At 43.2% G+C, this 21,555-nt stretch overlaps 1 protein-coding gene across 1 annotated transcript in view; it reads right to left on the minus strand.

Annotated features, from left to right (window-relative positions):
• Positions 1 to 2,372: 2,372 nt before the first annotated feature.
• rin2a (Ras and Rab interactor 2a) overlaps positions 2,373 to 21,555 on the minus strand; it is a 68,515-nt gene continuing 49,332 nt past the window's right edge. The window contains exons 8-12 of the mRNA XM_014154583.3: positions 12,536 to 14,077; positions 5,458 to 5,766; positions 5,213 to 5,344; positions 4,853 to 5,016; positions 2,373 to 4,754 (exon numbers count right to left, since the gene is read on the minus strand). Of these exons, the coding sequence (XP_014010058.2) occupies positions 4,284 to 4,754; positions 4,853 to 5,016; positions 5,213 to 5,344; positions 5,458 to 5,766; positions 12,536 to 14,077 (2,618 nt within the window). The 3' untranslated portion in view covers positions 2,373 to 4,283. The remainder of the gene's footprint in view (positions 4,755 to 4,852; positions 5,017 to 5,212; positions 5,345 to 5,457; positions 5,767 to 12,535; positions 14,078 to 21,555) is intronic.

A 21,555-nucleotide genomic window follows, 5' to 3' on the forward strand; every position in this document is an offset into this window, starting at 1 on the left:
CAGGCCTCCAGCTTGATGATGAGCTTGGAGGGTACTATGGTGTTGAATTCTGAGCTGTAGTCAATGAACAGTATTCTTACATAGGTATTTCTCTTGTCCAGATGGGATAGGGCAGTGTGCAGTGTGATGGAAATTGCATCGTCTGTGGACCTGTTGGGGCGGTAAGCAAATTGGAGTGGGTCTAGGGTGACAGGTAGGGTGGAGGTGATATGATCCTTGACTAGTCTCTCAAAGCACTTCATGATGACAGAAGTGAGTGCTATGGGGTGATTGTCATTTAGTTCAGTTATCTTTGCCTTCTTAGTACAGGAACAATGATGGCCATCTGGAAGCATGTGTGGTCAGCAGACTGGGATAGGGGCCGGTTGAATATGTCCGTAAACACACCAGCCAGCTGGTCTGCGCATGCTCTGAAGATTTTTCTCTCTACCCCATGGCAAAATGAGTAGAATTGCATGAAATGGGTCATAAAATTACAAATTCTTCTCTCCGCCGTGGCAAAATGTGTCAAAATGCAGCAAACTTGCTTTAAAACGGCAACATTTTCTCTATGCCTCATGGCAAAATGTGTAGAATCAAGAGAGGGGCGCAGAGGGCACATTCACTATGTAACAAATTTTTTGTGACAAAATCATAAGTAGAATTGAAAATGCGAGGGAAATTCATTTAACTTGTATTTTTTTTATTCGGTACATGGGAATTTAACTGCAAAAGTATGTGCACTACGTCATCATGCACAGCCTTCAATCAGCAACAAATCAATTAGATGGAAACATCTCTGGTGGGAAGTCACATTTATGCAGAGTTTTATACAGATTTTAGAACATTCACATGAAAATCTGTTGCAAATTGGATGGAAACCTAGCTAGTGTGTGGAAAAATCCTTTAAAACAGGAAAATCTCATTTTTGACTGTGTTGCCCCATAAACAGTGAATAGCAAACTAGAGCAATCTCTAAGCAAAGGACTTTATAAATATGAGACTGCTCCTGAGCATGTTTACAACAAAGCCAGTAAAAATAGTACCACTCACTTCTGTCCATGCACTCCCTCAAACATGTCCACTTGGAGAGACTGGCAGGTGTCCAGCCCCCTAGAAACCTGATCCTAGCAACCTATCAGTGACCTGGTCACAGAGGTCACTGGGATTTCGAGGGGCAGGTTAATGAACCCCAGTCTCTCTGGCACCATCTGAGGATGGGTGGAGTGAGATGAATAGAGAGACAGCACCACTGGCAGTGGGAGTTCTCTACAGCATCAGTGGTGAAAAGTACTTCAGTAAAAATACTTTAAAGTACTACTTAAGTAGTTTTTTGGGGTATCTGTACTTCACCATTTACATTTTTACTTCACACACCCAAAAGTACTCATTACATTTTGAATGCCTAGCAGGACAGGAAAATGGTCCAATTCACGCACTTAGAAAGAGAACATCCCTAGTCATGCCTAGCTTCTGATCTAGCGGATTCACTAAAAACAAATGCTTAGTTTGTAAATTATGTCTGAGTGTTGGAGTGTGCCCCTGGCTATCCATAAATAAACAAGAAAATGGTGGGGTCCTGTTTGCTTAACATAAGTAATGTGAAATAATTTTTACTTATGATACTAAAGTACATTTTAGCAATTCCATTTACTTTTGCTACTTAAGTATATTTAAAACCAAAAACATACTTTTACTCAAGGGGTATTTTACAGGGTGACTCACTTTTACTTGTCATTTTCTGTTAAGGTATCTTTACTTCTACTCATATGACAAATCGGGTACTTTTTCCACTACTGTGCAGCATATAACACAAAGAAAGAATTCCACCCACCAGAATGTCAACAAAGTCTGCTGGGAGCCAACTATGTTCCACCACCCTGCCACTTCAAGTTGAATTTTGGCTACCACATAGAGCCTGAAAACACTGTACAACAGAATGGAACTTGAAAAGGAAAGAGACAAGTTAATCCACCGGATGGCAATGTAGGCACATGATATTCTTAATTTCCTGTCAAAAATAAAATCAGATCACAACTTTGAGGAAGTTTGGTTGAGGTCATTCAAATTTTAAAAAATTGGAAAATCATCATAAAAATAGAAATGTCAAATTACATTTAATTCTAAATAGCCTATTTGCTCGAAACTGATGCTGACCCTAAACGACCAAGCCAGCATTAAATACTGTAACTACACTTTTCTTTTGAATCAGACCTACTGAACACTTTTAGGAATAGCAATTAAAGTTCACACACAAGACTGTATGCCTCCACTGCAGATGAGTGTACCATTTCCTACGGGGGTAGGTAAATCCCAGTAGGTGAATTTGTTGGCCAAGGATGGAGGAAAGTGGCCCCTTCAGTGGCAAACACACACACACACACACACATATATGCAGTCAAATTCATGACCGAAATTTATTGAGTGCAAAATAATATCATTCAATGATACGTACAGAGTCTTTAGCATAGGAACATAAGTAAATTTCTTGTTGATCTTGGAAGACTGCTTTTTCCATATCTGTTATATTGCAATCTGTGAAAAATCCCAGCACAGATACATATAAATACAAAAAATGTGTATCATTTAAAATATCTTGTTAGAGTAGCAATTGTATTACAGTATAAGTAAATTCAAAACAGGATAACACCTAAGTCCCCAAAAAGTTTAACATATTTCAATATATTTAACTAACATTATAAGCTATAGTGTTTAACAATAATGCTATTGCCTACTCAACCTTTCCTCAATCACATCTACCATTTCACTTTTCTGTTATCGTTCTCCAGCACCAGCAATGCCCAACTCTACATTTCAAAATGCAAACATTGAAGTACTGATACATTAATAGAAAGCAATTTGTTTTAACATGATTTGTGTTCAGTTAACGAAACATTAGAGCCTGTATTTTATTAATGATTCAGTTCTACTTCACATCTCATTCTTTTCGCTCTCCCGTCTTTTAAACCTGTGTTCTTCAAAATTCAAAAGGCACTCGCACATCTTAGCCATCTTTGTTGCAGGTGCATGGTAACAATTGAAAAAGAAACCTGCACGCTGCTCTTGCTAGTATCACTGCTCTTTATTAAGCTTTACGTATCGACCTCAAGGCCTTTGTCAAAGCTTAAAAAAGAGCAGTGATACCCTAGCAAGAGCAGTGTGCAGGTTCCTTATTTTTTCTCAAATCTGCATCCTTGCAAATCTCTCTCATGCCCTCATACCTAATACTCAAAATCTTACCAGCCAAGAGCCAAAACACACACAAGTGTGCATTTGTGTGTGTGTGTGTGTGTGCATAATCTCAGACCAGCTTGAGAATTGACACACCAAATTTCATAAGGCAATTTAGGCCTACTTTTAATATTTGTCAGTAGTACAATATTTCATGACCTTGTCTGGGATTTGACGCCGGTTCTGTAGACCAAGCCAGTCAATCATATATCACACAATCACTATGGCAGCGATGACCTCTATTAACTAAGGATTAGCTATGAGGGAAGTACAGTATCATATCTCCTGGATAATCATAAACATTAAGGACGTTCATTATTTCGTCACTGGCAGACATGCCTGCTTCTAACATTTAACAAAGAAAAGAACATGCAATGATAAAACAATATTCCATAAAAACACACATCCTGCAATTTTACCAGCAACTGCAACAAGTAATTCATAATAGATGTAGGCTATCACCCAGATAAAGTAATTGCTGTATATTTGCTATAAAGGCTATTTTCTGTCTGAAGAAAAAGTGAATGGACAGAACGAGTACATCACTAGATGGAACCATTGCAGACAAAAGTTACCCCTATCCACAGATCTGAGATCAGCTTTCCCTCAACTTATCCTTCGCTTCACCACTAGGAGTTACAAACCAAAAACTGACCCCAAATCTGAACTTCCAGACACTTTTGCAGTATGACCGTATAGACGGTCTGTCTGTGTCTGTAACAAGACTATTTCAAAGCCTTTATCCATCCTTAATGTGAGTGGCGTTTGCGCTCACGTGTGCTCCTTGAGTGCCATGTCCCAAAGGTTCACAAATAGAGCTGCAAAATAACCCCATCTGTCGCATTTCCTTCCCTCTTCCTCTCCTTTCCTCCTGTACTTAGACAAACCTTTCCGCTTTGAGGACGCCCTGCTAGACAAAAGATTCACCAAAAGGGGAAGTTTGTTTTGGCTAAACTCAGCATGGTTCAGCTTAACCCAGTTAGGCCCAGTTCAATCCAGTTAAACACAGCTCAGATCAGTTTTGTTGGGTTACAGAAAGAATGTCCAGATGGGGGGTTTCCAGCCCTGCAGCCTCAGATAGATATGGAGTTGCCATTTTGCTGGTTGGGGGGTAGACTGAGGCTGAGACTGGGACTGAGACCCAGGTTGAAGTTGGGCTGGGGGTCCGGAGGGGTTAAGGCTACATCATTGCGATTGGGCTCAGAGTCTGTGGTAAGGGTGACGTCATTGAGGATGGACTGGGGGTCAAGAGAGGTCACGTCCAGTTCATTGAGGTTAGCCACGCGACGGAAGACGAAGTGAAAAGGTGCGGCCTGGGGTCGACTGTGGAGCTCAGCTTTGATCTTCTGGGGGTATGTGTCGGGGGCTAGCTGCTGGCTCGAGCCCTCAGTGAGTAGGAACAGAGCGTAATTCTCAGAGTCGGGAACTTTGAATTTGTAGGCACAGATCTGGCAGACTTCCTCTGTGGTGGCGTAGGGCTGCACCTGCAGGGTTTTGGCCGTGCAGCCGCTGTCCAGCTCCTGGAGCGCCACTCGCAGGTAGTTCTGAGGTAAATGAAAAAGATAGGGTTGTTTAGATGCATTTAGTCAAAGAGACTAAGAGTTAAGAATTCAGTTTGTGTGTGTGTATATGTGTGTGTTACCTGAAAGTCGTCTACAGAGGGCGCAGTGCGCTGGGTGGTGCGGCGACGGTGCCACTGGTGGAGTGTGTTGCGTGTTTCAGAGCTGAGTACACGAGCTGCTTGCTCCTCTTGGAAGTTCCTAATGAGGGACATGGCTCCGTACGCACTGGTCAGGTAGTATCCACCTGGAACAACACAGGAGAGAGAGAGGGGGGGGGGGGGGGGGTCAAACATCTCTGCAGTCTGACACTGCTGTAACAGCGGTCAATGATTGACACAAGATATAGTTGAGTTTACTTGAACATTACGATCTACAATAAAAGAGAGGGAAGATTAGGAAGGACATACAGTACACATAAAGCAGATGTGTGTGTGCTGTACCTTCTCCATTGAGCAGAGAGGGGTCCAGCAGCTCCATCATGTAGAGGATCTCATTATCTAGTTGAGGCATGTCACACTGGGCCAACACATAGGTCAGCATGGGCAGGAAGTCATCTGCCCCGTACAGACGACCTGAGACACACACACACACACACAACACTACAATTAGAAAGAGTCGATGTGTTTGTGTGTGTCTATACATAAGTAATTGGTCTTGTTTATGCATGTGTCTGTACACGATGTACCTGAGTTGTCCTCCATGATGGTATAGATGAGTTTACACACACGCAGCAGCATGGTCACCTTCTTCTCAGGGGAGTAGAGTTTACACATAGTGTGAAACTTGTGCCGGATCTTCTCTATGGCGACTGGATCCGGAGGGAGTGCGTCGGTCACGCCCATTTCCTGGGGCTGCCGGACCTTGGCCAATGAGAGGTTCTCCTTAAGCTCCTGCCATGCCCCGCTGCGGACCTGGAACTCCTGGAGGGCCACTCCCACCACACCTTTCAGGGGCTTCAGGACAATCTTATGCATGGCCTTCTCTAGGACATAGTCTGTTTGGGGGAGAGAAATACTATTATTTTGACAGCAAATACTGATAGGCACCATCCACTCTGTATGAATTCATTGCAGGAAGTCTTAATAGATTCCTGGTAGTAGTAGGAGTAGGATTCAATCCATATCATCAAGACATTATGCAGACCTCAGGTTTTACAAGCACTCTCAAAGAGACCGACTAATAGGAACCATGATATCATAATACATACAGGATGAATGCAGAGTGGGAGTCTAACCACAGAGCTGAATAAGGCAGAGAGAGAGAGAGCTGACTGTGCAGTTGAATGGGGCAAACTCAGCAGGATTATACTGAAGACATCTGCAGACTGAGGAACAGCTTCTTCCAACAGTGAATTTTCAACCCGTTCCCACATTGTCCCGACCCACTTTTCTTTCTTTCCTTTCTCCTGTGTCAGATTAGCTGCTTTCGAGGCTACTCTTCCTGGGGTCCCAACAGGAAACTACACAAATAAAATACATATTTACTGAACAAAAACATAAGTGCAACATGTAAATAGTTGGTCCCATGTTTAATGAGCTGAAATAAAAAATGCACAAAAAGCTTATTTCTCTAAAATGTTGTGCTCAAATGTGTTTAAAATCCCTGTTAGTGAGCATTTCTCCTTTACCAAGATAATCCATCCACCTGACAGGTGTGGCATATCAAGAAGCTGATTAAACAACACGATCATTGTGCTGGGGACAATAAAAGTTCATTTCACGCAACACAATGCGTGAGGTCTCACGTTTTGAGGGAGCGTGCAATTGGCATGCTGACTGCAGGAATGTCCACCAGAGCTGTTGCCAGAGAATTGAATGTTCATTTCTCTACCAATGTCATTTTAGAGAATTTGGCAGTACGTCCAACCGGCCTCATAACCACGTGTAACCACGCCAGCCCAGGACCTCCACATCCAGATTTTTCACCTGCGGGATCGTTTGAGACCAGCCACCCGGACAGCTGATGAAATTCAGGAGTATTTCTGTCTGTAATAAAGCCCTTCTCTATGGGTGGCCTATGCTCTCCCAGGCCCACCCATGGGTGTGCCCCTGCCCAGTCATGTGAAAGCCATAGATTAGGGCCTAATGAATTTATTTCAATTGACTGATTTCATTATATGAACTGTAACTCGGTCAAATCGCTGAAATTGTTACATGTTAGGTTTAGATTTTTTGTTCAGTCGTACCCCAACCACGTATCACACACATAGCACTTCATTTACATTACAATTTAGCCATTCAGCTGACACTCCCATCCAGAGTGACCCACAGCTAGAGCATTCATCTTAAGATAGCCAGGCGAGACGACCACATCAGTCGTACCCCAACCGCGTGTCACATACATAATACAATGCATAAAAATGTTGGTGTTTCTCTTCACAGTCCCTGTCGTGCCGTAGAGTGTTCTTTTATCAGTTTTTGTTATCTGGTTTTATTGCTAGCTTGAGTAGACTGGGGTGGCAGAGTTCCATTTAGACTATTTAATACTGTGTGTTTCCCAGCCTCTGTTCTGGACTTGGGAGACCTCTGGTTGCATGTCATGTGATACCGAAGAGTGTCCGAACTGTGTGACAACTGCTTGAACAGACAGCTCAATATCTTCAACACATCAACACCTCGCACAATGACCAATAGTGACAAAGTCAATCGTTCCTCAACTTTGAGCCAGGAGAGATTGACATACATGTCATTGACATTCTCCCTCCTTGTACATCTAAGTGTAATACGTGCTGCTCTGTTCTGGACCAACTACAAATGTGCCTATGTCCTTCTTTACCGCACCTGACCACACAACTGGACAGTAGTTCAGGTGTGACAAAACGTCTCAAAGTAGGCTAACCACTCCGTCTGAGAATGTGTGTAATGCATATAAATGTGTCTTTCTTCCTCGTAAGTCAAGATCAGCAACACATTTCCTTCCTTGTAGGTGTTCCATCACTGTATCATTATCAAATGTATGGTTTAAAAATAGACACTGGCATTACAAAATAGATTTCTTCCAGTAAGCAGAATAACCAACAGGTTACACTAGACTTGTGACAATTAGTCAGATTTGATCAAAGTCAACTTGTCATCTTCTATGAACAAGCCTGGTATTTATTAGGATCCCCATTAGGCACTGCAAGAGCATCAGCTACTCTTCTCGTGTCTACATGAAACATGACATAATACATTAGTACAGAACATTATTAGTCAAGGACTGAAATACAAACATTAAAACATCACACAGTCTACATATCAGTACATACAGACAATATCTAGGTCAAATACATAGCCATTTTATATATCTTGTATTGTACTATGTGTTTTTCTAGTCCCCTTTGTGCAGTAGTGGTTTTTTATCTGGTTTTTTGAATCTGGTTTTATTGCCAGCTTGAGTTACCTGGGGTGGCAGAGTGTTCCATGTAGTCATGGCTCCATTTAATACTGTGCATTTACCAACCTCTGTTCTGGACCTGGGGACTGTGGTAGAGCAAGCCTGGTACCTTGTAGTTCTGTTAAAGTGGTTAAAAGCCCTGGAATGCAGTGCCAGCACTAAAAGACCTGCGGTTGGGCTCAGTGCATGTTTCCCAGTGGGAGGACACATGTACACACACACGCACCCATACAAAATCCCCCGTGGCCTTTGTTTTTGCATGCACGTTATTTTCAAGTTTCACTGGACTGGTCTTTAAAACAATGTGCCTCAAGCTACTGTCCTTCCTTACATACTGGTACCGCTCATAACTCGGGCCATTAGCACTGTGGAATGTAATAACATGGAACCCTGGAGGGTTAGCATGCAATTCTGTAGTGTACTAATGCACAGGGATGTAAACTGGTGAGGGCCCAAAAAGGTGACACTTTTTATTTATTTTTTAAATTAAACAAAGAAGGTGATCTACATGATCAGTTTGTGTGTAAAATTAAAGGTGGTTAATGTGAACCTAATCTAAAAAATGTAAAGAAAGCAATCCAATGTTATTTGTTGCCTAGACTTTACTGCAAATGACAATCAAGGTCTTGAGAAAAAAATAATACACTAATATTGCAGTTAGCCATGACAGTCTTTATAATATAACACTTGAACACACACATAAAATATTGCACTTGGGAAAAAAACATCTTAAAGTAGAAATAGAATGAAACAAACAGGCATTCTATTTTTGCTCTATTATAGTGGCCACTCTAGACATTGATCAAGTGCACATGTGTGCAAAAATAACATTCACTGAGTTGAGTTCAAGTGAGTGAGTTAAAAAAATATAATCCCCCTCACTCTCTCTCTCACACACACACACACGTGTTACTGTCAAGTTCAACACAACAAAAACAATATCTTTGGGCTACACTGCACATTATACACTTTCTGCCTGTGGACATCTGTTCTACAACATGCCAGCAAAAGTGAGAAAGAGGGAAAGTGTGTTGTGTTCCTTTCACCTCTAGTGGCATCCAGTTTAAGCCAGGCCCAGTTACACTTGATCCCTGAATCCACTTGTGTAACAAGCAATGCCTCATTTTCACCTAATTCTCTCATTCTGAAAATTAACCACAAGTGACTGTAGAGGGAAACATTAGTTAATGGTGGTTAGTTCGTTAGCTAGTTAACATTTCAGAGATTGCCAGGGTCCATTGCGCAACTAACGCGTTATAACTTGAATGCAAGGGGCAGGGAGCAGGTCTCGAACCCTCGACCTTGTAGCCCGAAGTCCAGCGCGCTATTGACTGTGCTGCGAAAGCATGCTCAAGCGGCAGAGTCGATATCAGTGCTCATAAACCCAGGGTCGTTCCACTACTATAGCGAATTGGTTAGGTTACTAATGTTAGCTCATCGGATGTTGTGTCTGACTTTATTAGCAAGCTAATTTTCCCACCATAAACTCAATTATTTGATCAGATGAGTTGGCTAATGTTGCTCAACATTTCTCTGGCTAGCTAACGGAGAATTCGATCCAGCTTATCTAGCAAGATTCTTAACAATGCTAATACTTGTTCCACCACACTTTCTCCCTCACCTCAAACTTTCCAAATAGCAGTTATTTTTCGGTTACAGCTCATGAAGTACTCTTCATCACCTTCTCACCCCCGTCTCCGTGGTCAGGCTTCTCACCTAATGCTACCTCTTCGTTATCGTTCAGGGGTCTCGCTGCTGTAACTGCCTTTCTACTCTCTGCTGTCTTTCCAGAGTGCGAGTTGATGCTGTAACTAGCAAGTTGGTTGTCTCTTCTCTCTTCAGTCGCTTGCTGCGCTGCATTCTGTTGTTATGTGAACGATTGGCTGAGCCTTGGATACAGCCAGTATAGCTCCAAACGCGCATCACTCGTTCGCTTAAAGCCAGTAGTGATCCCCCCCCAACTTTTCTCATCGGATCTACACGAATCAAGTAAGTCACTTATTTTGGATTCAAAAAGGCGAATTTCGCCGAAAGGTGACTAGTTTGCATCCCTGAATGAAGTTGTTAAACTCACTGTATGGCTTACAACACATGCTAGATGAGTAAATACTAGATGAGCAGGTTGTCTTTAGAGAAGTCAGAGGTGAATGTGAAGTAAGTGGGAGTTTGATGAGTGGTGTGAGAGGGGACACAGAGGAGCTTTCCCACTTAGAAAGGACTTTTCATCAGCCATGGTCACACACTTATTTCCCATTAGGCCACTTAACAGACACGCAAACGGACAAACGTACGGTATGTACTGAGGGCCACTTCCGCTTCAAATCCCCACCAAAACAAACTCCCTCACCCGCAATCTCACTCAACACATCCTCCATGCAGAGCTTGCACGTGAACTGGAGGGAGGGAGGGAGGGAGGGAGGGACAGACGAGAAGTGAATCCATTCTCACATCCCACACCATTCCAGCGCCATCGTGCCGCCACATAGTGACAGATTGCCTCTCTGAGAAGCACATTGAGGCTAACACGGGTTTACACTCACAGCGCAAAGAGAAATCCCCTGACAGTATATTCACTATAGCTCTCAATACAACTACAACTAATAGCTCACACTATTCTTGTCACATTTCCCCAAAAGTCACAGTGTGTAAAAATAGCCCTGTAATCTAGAGGTATGTTAAGGTCATCCAATCTGAGCTGTCGCCAAATTCAGGGCTGCAGCTGATATGGACTCTGTTTACTTCCTCGTGAGTACTCTGCCTGAAGATAGGCTACCCCTCGTACATTTCCAACAGCCCCCACTCTTCCCCCTTCATGTCCCTATTGTTTTTTTTTATCTATAGCCCCTACATAGTACTTGTGAGTCCTAAATGAATGGTGTTCATATGGTGAAATTTCCACCTAGGCTAACAGAGGGCCATGTGGAGCAAGCTATCGCTATTGCTAATGTCTGTCCAATCCTTTCAGATCTACATGAAGTGCTTAGGGTCTAGGGGTGGAGTTGGAATTGGGCAATAGAGTCTCCCTTCCACAAACTCCTTACAGGCCCATAAACAGAGCTTCAAAACAACTTGTTGCTCAACTTGGCACTGAGCATAGCAATGAAGCCAAAAGAAGGAAAAACTGCCAAGTGGGTTAATTTAAGGAGACACAAGGGTCCCATTCTCCCCCCTCCCTCTTCGCCCCTCCCTCTCCCGCTCCCTCTCCATGCTCTTGCCTCATACACCCACAGACAAATGCAAGTGCTGTCAACACAGAAAGGGATAGAAAAAGAGGGAGAGATTTAGCGGTTTGTAACAAAGACACTGTCTGTGATTGGAAGTGGGCGAGTTGGAGAAGGATAGAAAGAAGAGAAGTGATGGTCGAGCAGGAGAAGTTTGCTTACTTGGCAAACAGCCACTGAAGCACATCTGGAGAGGCAATTAATTCAGCTCAACTGAAAACACTTTATGCAGCAGCAAAAACATTGCGTAACAATTCCGATTACCAAACACTGCAGGAAAACTAATCGTGATGCATGAAATCCTTGGATTAGTTGTCAAACAAGAATGATTTTACTGTCTTTGTCTTAAAGAGAGCCATCTCTTTGATGATTGTTCCTGACACACAGTAAACAGGAAAATGGTTTTGTAAGGATCAAATACACCTCCCATGTGTTACTGCTTCACAGCTCTATGGTATATTGTCTTCTTCCTCTGCCAACTTCGAAAAGGACCAGTGGGAACAGGTTAGTTCACAGAAGGACCCTCTCTGGCTGAAACATTCGTTTTCACTGTTTACATTTGGGCCAGTTTCTAATCCCAATAATTCCCACACATGAATACCTTGGCCTTTCTCTAAGCCCCTGCCCTGGGCAGGTGTTTGACATGCCAGTGTGTCATAAAGGCCAAGGATAACACAATCTAAATGCTAGCACTGTTGTCTCACTAGCAATAAAGTATCCCAATCTCTTGTATCCCATTGGTTAACCGGTTTGTCTGTAACTCAACTCCTGCTGCTTCAACGACCACAACTCCTATTCTGAGACGCATTCCAAAGAACTGTAATCATCCTGACCAAAACCGCCAGCTCACACAGATGTGCATACTGAGCTGCTCTCGCCTTGGCTAAAGGCATACATAGTGTTGTCCAGTTGGCATATTTTCAGATATGACGGTTTATGATTTTCTTTAGTCGTTTGGTTGTTTCAATGTCAAATATTAACCATTTCAGAGATGACGATGGAACAACTTCAAAACAAGTTCAACGTACATTTTTACTGTAACATATAGCAAACTATCAACTTTTATGCAACGGTTAACCAACATTGACCGGTGTGATGTCCAACAGTTGCACAAATGTTGTATAACAGTAAAAACCCACACATTGTTACACACCCCTTGCTACTCACCGATCTGGTCCTCTGGGATGAGTGACTCGATGGGGGGCTCCAGCTCAGAGCTCTGCCGCAGGTAGCTCTTCATCTGGGTGATGAACTGGCGTAGCGTCTGCAGCAGCTCCAGTCCTGATGCGTGGCACTGCCAGGCCTGGCTGCCGCCTCCCTCCTGCAGGAAGCTCAGGTAGTCCTGCACCAGGCAGCCGAAGTAAGAGCCCTTATCCCTCGACAGCTCCAGGACTCTCCGTATGGCCCGTTTCTCTGGGGTCATCAGAGAGTTGAACACCCCACTCATCTTACGGAGGTGGCCCCTGAGGGCCCGTTGGATGACCATGGCCCCGGCGCTGGCTCGCCGTTTGGTGTGCAGCCCGGGAGGGGTGATGGTCAGGTCCTGGTCTTGGTCGCTCTCCAGGCTCCCGCCGAAGTCTGCTTCGTCTTCATCATCGTCATCTTCCTCCATGCTGCTGTAGGGGTGGATGAGGGGGGGCAGGACCAGGTTGTTGGTGGTGGGGGGGCTGGGTTCAGAGAGAGGGGGGAAGAAGCCCTGGGAAAAGTCTAGTGAGTCGGCAGAGGATTCGGTGGAAAGGCTCATGTCGCTCAGGCGCTGCACACTGTCCCCTCTTCCTCCTCTTCCTCCTCTTTCGCTTCCTCCTTCCTCTCGACGGGAGGGGGCTGGGTCTTGAGTGGACGGACTGTTTCCCTCTGTGTTGTCATCAGGGGTGGTGGTGTTTCTCAGTGACAGCTTAGCCAGACTGAGAGAAATGGCGTTCTCAATAGTCTGGTCATCGAGAGCAAGATGGCAGTCGACGTCGCTTGGCGGCGTGGGTTTCGGCCTACTTGGGGAGGAGGAGAGGGACAAGGGGATAGAGATAGGGGCACTGATGCTGAGCTTCTTAGGAGGGGAGGATAAGAGGAAAGAAGAGGATGGACTGATGCTGAGAGAGGAGCCCAGGCGGGAGAGAAGGCTACTGCCCTTCTCCCTTTCTCCTCCTTTCTCCCTCTCTCCCACCCTGTCCTTCTCTTTGGGGGGGTTGATCCAGGATATCTTCTCAGGCATGCTGCACTGGCGTCGAGGAGGGGCAGGGCGACGGGGGGCACAGTGGGGAGGTGGGGGGCGAGGCGGTGGGGGGCGGGACACGCTCTTAGCCTGGCTCACACTGTTGTTATGATGCTGGGGGCTGTTGCCAGGGCTAGGACTCTGAGGGCTGTTGCTAGGGGGTTGAGGGCTGTTTGTGCAGTCGATAAGTTGCTCTGGGTTGCTGGTACAGTGCTGTTGAACTTGTACCGTTGTTGCTGTAGTTGTTGTAGTACTATTGTTGTTTAGGTGGTGGAGGTTGTTGTAGTGGCTGGTGGAGGAGGGAGGGGTGTGGTTGCCCCCCTCTGGGTCGTGAACCTTCAGGAAGAGGGGGTTGATGAAGCAGAGAGCCCCGTTGGACTGGCAACACTCAAGCTGGGACGGGGTGCGGGTGACCAGTGGGCTGGGTGATTGGTCCTGGATGGTTGTCCCGGACAACCGGGAGACAGAACTCTTGCAGCAATGCTCAGAGTCCCAGAAGCCTGTGGGGCAGAGACAGGAGAGGGAGACAATCAGAACAGTCACTACAACAGCAACATTACTGAAAGATATAGTGCTGAGTGATTAGTGCTATTTGAGGTCGGTTCAATTATAAAACAATAAAATAAAAATCAGTTTTCTATTTCCATACGTTTTTTTAAACATTAAATGCACTATGCATTAGAGTTGCACGGTATACCCGTACCGCGGTAATATCACGGTACCAAAACATCATGATACTTATGATACAAACATTTTAGAATAGCGCAGTACCGTTTGTTTTTCCAGCACTACCAATCTAAAGAACCCGCTGGCGCCTGTTATAAAATGTTTAGAAAGTCAGTTTGGTTTAGAAATTCAGTTGAATTTAAGCAACAGCCATTAGTCTCTAATATGCACAGGTCTAATAATATCCATTTCACTTTAATGCTCATATCACATGGTAGCTGTAATCAGCCAGCCCCATCCCCTACCAGCCCTCGCTCACCTGCTCCTCTCCGTCCGCTCTTTTTTTAACCTGTATTTAACTAGGCAAGTCAGTTAAGAACAAATTCTTATTTACAATGACGGCCTAACCCGGACGACACTGGGCCAATTGTGCGCCGTCCTATGGGACTCCCAATCACGACCGGATATGATACAGCCTGGATTCGAACCAGGGACTGTAGTGACACCTCTTGCACTGAGATGCAGTGCCTTAGACCGCTGTGCCACTCGGTAGCCATCTGTGTCGATTCCTCCATCAGTTTTAAAAATATATAATTTAGTACTGATGGCGAGCGGGGATGCAGACCCTGTTAGATTTGTACATTTGCTACATTGGTGCGGCGCAAAGCAAGCAATGCTGATGCATTGTATCATTTCATCGTCTGTTATAACCAAGAGCACAGACCAGTTCGAGGAGACTTTGCAAGTTCCCCCGTCATGCAGCCTCAGTGTCAGAGGGGAAATGGAGCATGGCTTTGCGAAAGGCATGCTTGCAGCTTTACAGCGAATAAAACGGCTGGTCTCTAGTCTAAACACTTAAAATAATATCACTCATATTACTGGAAATGCCTTTTTTCTCCTACCGTGATTCGCACGTATTTTACATAATTTCACAAACCATGTCGTGGGCCGTTTTAAACTAATCACTGGTCGCTAATTACTGGTTTGATAACAATGTTGTTCTAGCTAAAAACCTGGTAACTTGACAGTAGGTTTAGGAAAATTTGATTGACAGGAAGAAAGGAAAAGAATCCGATGTGCTTCAAAAAGGCAGGATTCATATAGGCCGAATGTAAGCCTAAACTAAACCAAAAATCTATTTCTTTCTGGTGCTCCTTCAATTCTGTTTTGAACCTATCGTTTTAAAAGCTGGGAGCAGTGTATGTATTTGTGGGCGATAGAGTGGTGTGTGTCTATGAGAGTGAGGGAGATGGAGAGTGTGAGGAAGGGAGGGAGAGTGTGTGTGTGTGTGTGTGTTAACTGAAGAGTAAAGAAGGTTTGATAGCGTTTTCCCCTTATACATGCATAATGACATGCAGATCATTATCCATGTATACAGTATTCCTTCCTCCAGCCAAATAACTGGTAGGCCTTAGCAAATATGAGCAAATCAGCCAGTCTATGCAGTATTCTATTATACACTGAACACTGTGAAGTTAAATTCAATGTGAAACTGCTTGGTATTGTGATACATGGCCTGGTATCGTGTCATTTGTAAAATGTTGGTATCCTGACAAGCCTACTATGCATTATGTGGGTTGAATGCTGTAACACAGACTAAAATAACTAATAAAACTCCCATGATGGTAGTGACTTGCCATTACTGCTTATCACTTATTAACCATCATTTATTCACATTACTTTAATCAAATATTTCAGTTGTGTATATTATATTATTGGATGACTTTATGATTTAATTCCAAATCATTTCTAGAGCTGCTGCCTACGCTGTCTGACAAAGTCACTATTTAGTAGTTCTTTAAAGTAAATAAGGCATACTTTTATACCAACATTCAATCACTTAGATCATGTATTTTCCCCGGAGAGAAATGAAGCAATTGCTCTGTCGCGCATTCCTTTCGCTGTTCTCTCCCTCTCCGTGTCTGCCCCCCACACACTAACCTAACGTAGCAGGCATAAAATAAACAGACAAGTAGGCATGCAATAGATTATGGTCATTGTAGTTAATTACCACGTTTTCTGTGGTAATTATGTAAAATATTGGCCTGTTGGAAACTATGACTCCCTACTACATTGCACATCTAATTTACAGTGCATTCGGAAAGTATTCAACCCCTTTACTTTTTCCATATTTTAGTTTTGTTAAGCCTTATTCTAAAATGGATTCAACAGATTTCTTTCCTCATCAATCTACACACAATACCCCATAATGACAAAGCAAAAACAGTAAAAAAAAAAACTTAAATAACATTTATATAAGCATTCAGACTCTTTACTCAGTACTTTGTTGAAGCACCTTAGGGAGTGATTACAGCCTCGTGTCTTCTTGGGTATGACGCTACAAGCTTGGCACACCTGTATTTGGGGAGTTTCTCACATTCTTCTCTGCAGATCCTCTCAGGCTGGATGGGGAGCGTCGCTGCACAACTATTTTCAGGTCTCTCCAGAGATGTTCGATCGGGTTCAAGTCTGTGCTCTGGCTGGGCCACTCAAGGACACAGACTTATCCCGAAGCCATTCCTACATTGTCTTGGCTGTGTGCTTAGGGTCGTTGTCCTGGTGAACCTTCGCCCCAGTTTGAGGTCCTGAGGTGCTCTAGAGCAGGTTTTCATCAAGGATCTCTTTGCTCCGTTCATCTTTTCCTCGATTCTGACTAGTCTCCCAGTCCCTGCCGCTGAAAAACATCCCTACGGTGAAGCATGCTGGCAGCATCATGCTGTGAGTGCCAGGTTTCCTCCAGATGTGACGCTTGGCATTTAGGCCAAAGACTTTAATCTTGGTTTCATCAGACCAGAGAATCTTCTTTCTCATGGTCAGAGTCCTTTAGGTGCCTTTTGGCAACTCCAAGCAGGCTGTCATGTGCTTTTTACTGAGGAGTGGCTTCTGTCTGGCCACTTCAACATAAAGGCCTGATTGGTGGAGTGCTGCAGAGATGGTTGTTCCAAACTTCTTCCATTTAAGAATGATGGCGGCCACTGTGTTCTTGGGAACCTTCAATGCTGCAGAAATTTTTTGGTACCCTTCCCCAGATCTGTACCTCGTCACAATCCTGTCTCAGAGCTCTACAGACAATTCCTTCGACCTTGTGGCTTGGGTTTTGCTCTAACATGTACTGTCAACTGTGGGACCTTATATAGACAGGTGTGTGCCTTTCCAAATCATGTCCAAATAATTCAATTTACCACAGGTGGACTCCAATCAAGTTGTAGAAACATCTGAAGGATGATCATTGGAAACAGGATACACCTGAGCGCAATTTCGAAGCTCATAGCAAAGGGTCTGAATACTTATGTAAATATGGTATTTCTGTTTTTAATTTTAATACATTTGCAAACATTTCTAAAAACCCGTTTTCACTTTGTTATTATGCGGTATTTTGTGTAAATTGCTGAGTATTTTTGGGGGGAGAAACTGTGCAATGTGTGCATTGAGCTCACTGAAAAAAACAGAATGAAATGGAAATCAAATAATTGAACTGACGTTGCTCAATTAGTTGTGTAAAAACCTAAATCGCTCAGCACTAGTAAGATAACACTAACATCATGCCAATATTACGCCTACATTATTTCAATATTGCCCTAACTCACAATAACATTACTGGTCAAACACTGCAGGAGTCAGTCATTCTATTACACTACAGAGCAACATTAGGATAGCATAATACTGTAATATAATATCAACACAAAGCAACATGCAGTGATGTTCTACATTAATACAGAGGCTACAATAACCTGATAATAACAACAACGTAGTAACTGAAAAGTAGGCTAATAAAACAATGCCAATAAACATCGACATTAGACTATCGAGTCTATTAAGCTACTGTCATCATACCACGTTGCCAATGCCTACATTACACAGTATTAATACAAAAGCATATTAACACATTGTTGCATATAAGTACAACCATACCAGTCTACATAACAGCAATACAATAACATACCAAATCAGTATGATATAACCATAGAAGACTTAGAAAGAACAGCGCTGGTCACTACTGAACACAGCCACCAACTTAGCAACCAAAACCATGTACCAACCAAAGACACCATTGGTGCATTTCCATACAGGATTTACCCCGGGCCAGGACCCGAGTATCACTGGACATTGGCTCCGGCGGACCTTCTCTTACTTGGGGCCAAAGCCAGGCCACAGGTACTTTTCAGCTTTCATTTACGTAAGAGGATAACTGTGAACTTGAACACCTTCTCACAAAGCAACTGTTTTGATTATGCAGAGGTTGTGGATTCGGCTCTTCACAAGTCCTCACTGTCAGCCCTAGCTACGGAAACACAATGTCCCTAGTTTAACATAAGGGCGTATACACTAGTGTAACACTGGTGTTGCAGTCGAAAAGCAGCATATGACGGAACTAACCTACTGCAAGAGACACGTCCAACTGAAGAGCACATACAACAGAGCTGTACTAGACAGAGCAAACGCAGAGACTCTAGAACAATAAAAGACAAAGCCGTAACAGATTCAGCCAAAGTCACATCACAATGTAAGACCAGAGAAACGTTGACTTACTGTTCTCACATCAGCAGACAAAGACCAGCTCTGATTTTAGTTCACTAGTGTGAGAGACCTCTAGAGCACACTGCCGTCCAGTCTGAAGCCTCGCTGTCATGTCTCACACACACAGACTGTTATGACTCACACATGATAACGAGTGCATGGGGGCGGACTGTCAACAGAGCACTCTCTCCTCCCCCCGTTTCTCTCTCTCAATCTCTCCCTCCCTCGTTAGCTTTCTGGCAAAGTTTTTCCTGCCCCACTCCTCCTTTCAGACTTACTTTTCTCTGCTGTTTTTGTTATTCTTCCATTTTGGCAGCTCTTGCACTTTTCACAGTTTCTTTCTGGGGGGAACTTTGGTTTTATCGGTGGGTTGGAGACCAAACCTATTAGGGGGTACTCTCCCAGAATTTATTTTCTCCACCTAAAGCTAATTTCCTGCATTTCTACACAATTTAAGTGATTCATAAGACTGAACTAGAGCAACGGTAATTCAATAATCAATATTTTGTTGCACCGTGAACAAAATGAACATAAAAAAGAGAAGCAAACATTAAGTACAAAGACAACTTTTGATGGTCTTAATGAAGACTCCCTCTATATCAAATGTCTTCAAACTTAATTAGCCAGACAAGTGTTTGAGTTGATTTGTTTTGCAATTTTGAACACGGTGAGCTTGCCACTATCCCTATGGTTTGTGGTTAATCTAGCTCAAGCTAGCAGTAGCTTTTGAAACAACAGTGGATGACAGCCTCTCCTGGCCCCATAGACTTAATTCAGGGCAAATGGAGAAGAAGAAAAAAAAGTCTAAAAAGTGATGATATCCTTTAACATTTTATTTTGTTCCCTCAAAACACCAAATTATAAAAACATTAGCCCTGGAACATTTAGTTTCATACCCTCAGCATATGTTTAAATGATATGCTCAAAACAGGAGCTACACAAGAAAATCCCATTTTGACTCCGCTGTGCCTTTAAGATAGTGATAACACGGACCATCACACTATTTTAGGACACTTGGGGGTATCCGAAACAAATGTAATTATTTGATTACACTTTTTAATCTGGCTTTATAAATAAATATGTTTCAGTCTGAATGAAGTATGCTTAGAAGTTATTGAAATGCATCATACAGGTATTGGAAGATTCAGGAAAGCAGAAGAAAGATCATCAGGCAATCATTGTGTATTTCATCTTTCTTAGAACAGGATATAAATTCATTTTCCCCAGCCATTCTGTATTCCTGAGAGTCATAGCTTTCAGGCATGGGGTCATAATTGCAAATAGCCAAAACGGTTCAACTGCTGAAGCCAAATTCATAGGAAGATCACAATTCCATTATATGAATTGCCCCCAGTCATTCTGTGAGATTTTGTCAGTCCCTTCTAACGAGTCCTCTGTGACACGTGAGCTTTGTGGCCAACTTTTTATTTTGTTTTGTCATTACAAGTATAAAAACAATCAAAGAAATGCATACAAAGATAACCCCAACCCATTGTGGGGGGGACATGACCCTCCCGTCCCTAGTGAAAGTTCCACCCCGGTTACCTTTAAAGTCATTTTTTGTTCCTTGTCAACAATAGCAGTGGTATTTCATCTTTGATATTTGTTGGGTTGTGGAAAATATTATTATTGATAATCTGATTATTGATAATCTGTTCCAAACATAAAATAATAGGGGGAAAATCACTTGTCTTAGACCAAAATATCACACATTTATCCACAAAGTGTTAACAATAACTGATGTGGTGCGATGTGGGGAAACAAGGGTTAAACTGGTTGCAACAGAAACCCTGTATTGTTGAGTTGCTATGTTGCTTGATGGTTTGTAATGAACATTTCCCCAAAACATTCTTCAGTGTTCTTGAACAGACTGAGGTACGTTTGCTCCGTTTGGTCGGGTGTGGCTTGAAGCAATAAGTGAGGTATTTAAAGGGCAGCGGAGTGTTCCCCAAACCACAACCCCTCCCAGCTTTTCAACTCATCTTTCAGAACATCACCGTTTCCGTTTAATTGAACGTTGCAGTACATTTTTTTCATCCTGAACACTGCCCTGAGACACTGAGGGTGTGACCTAATGGGGGAAATGTCTTTGTCTAAAACTGGCAGCTGGGAAAATCTAGGGTGAGCTGAGGACAATGAGGGGAGGAAACCTGAAATTTAGACAGATGATAGACAAAGTGAATTCATTCTTGGCCAAAGTTTAGCCTCTTGGTAAAGAAAGCCAGAAATGTCAGCTAATGGTTCGCTGCTTGAAAAAATGTCTTTATCAAGCCTTGCTAGTATGTCCAGCTACTGTGTACTTCTTTTCAATCAAGCTCATCTTCTGACAAAGGGTTGAATAGAGACCGACAGGATGAAAGAAAGAGTTGACTTTCTCTGAAGCATAGATGGACACATCCCCATTGTATTGAATTAGACCCACGTCACAGGTGCGGTTACCGATGCAGACGTCAGAACTCAGCACTGGTGTCTTTTGTTCGGTCCAAAGCCACATTTCAGTGACGCGACATAGCCTACCTACACACACAGCTCATCTCCAGCATGGTCACCTATATGAATGTCATTAAAATCCATGTGAACCTTCACTGACGCTCATCTACGTCCACACACACACACAATCATTGTTCAAGTCTCAATGCAGTCTGCTCACATTCCTCATTGGGAAAATTACACAGTGGGCCTGTTGTGTGTGAAGATCACTCGAAACCACACCAAAGGAAGGGTGTTATCAAATCAGTGTCTTTGTAGAGGCTAGTATATGCCTGTACTGTATATCAACTCTTTCAGATGCAGC

Source organism: Salmo salar, chromosome 18 (genome assembly GCF_965601325.2).
Source record: "Salmo salar chromosome 18, fSalSal1, whole genome shotgun sequence".
NCBI lineage: Eukaryota > Metazoa > Chordata > Actinopteri > Salmoniformes > Salmonidae > Salmo > Salmo salar.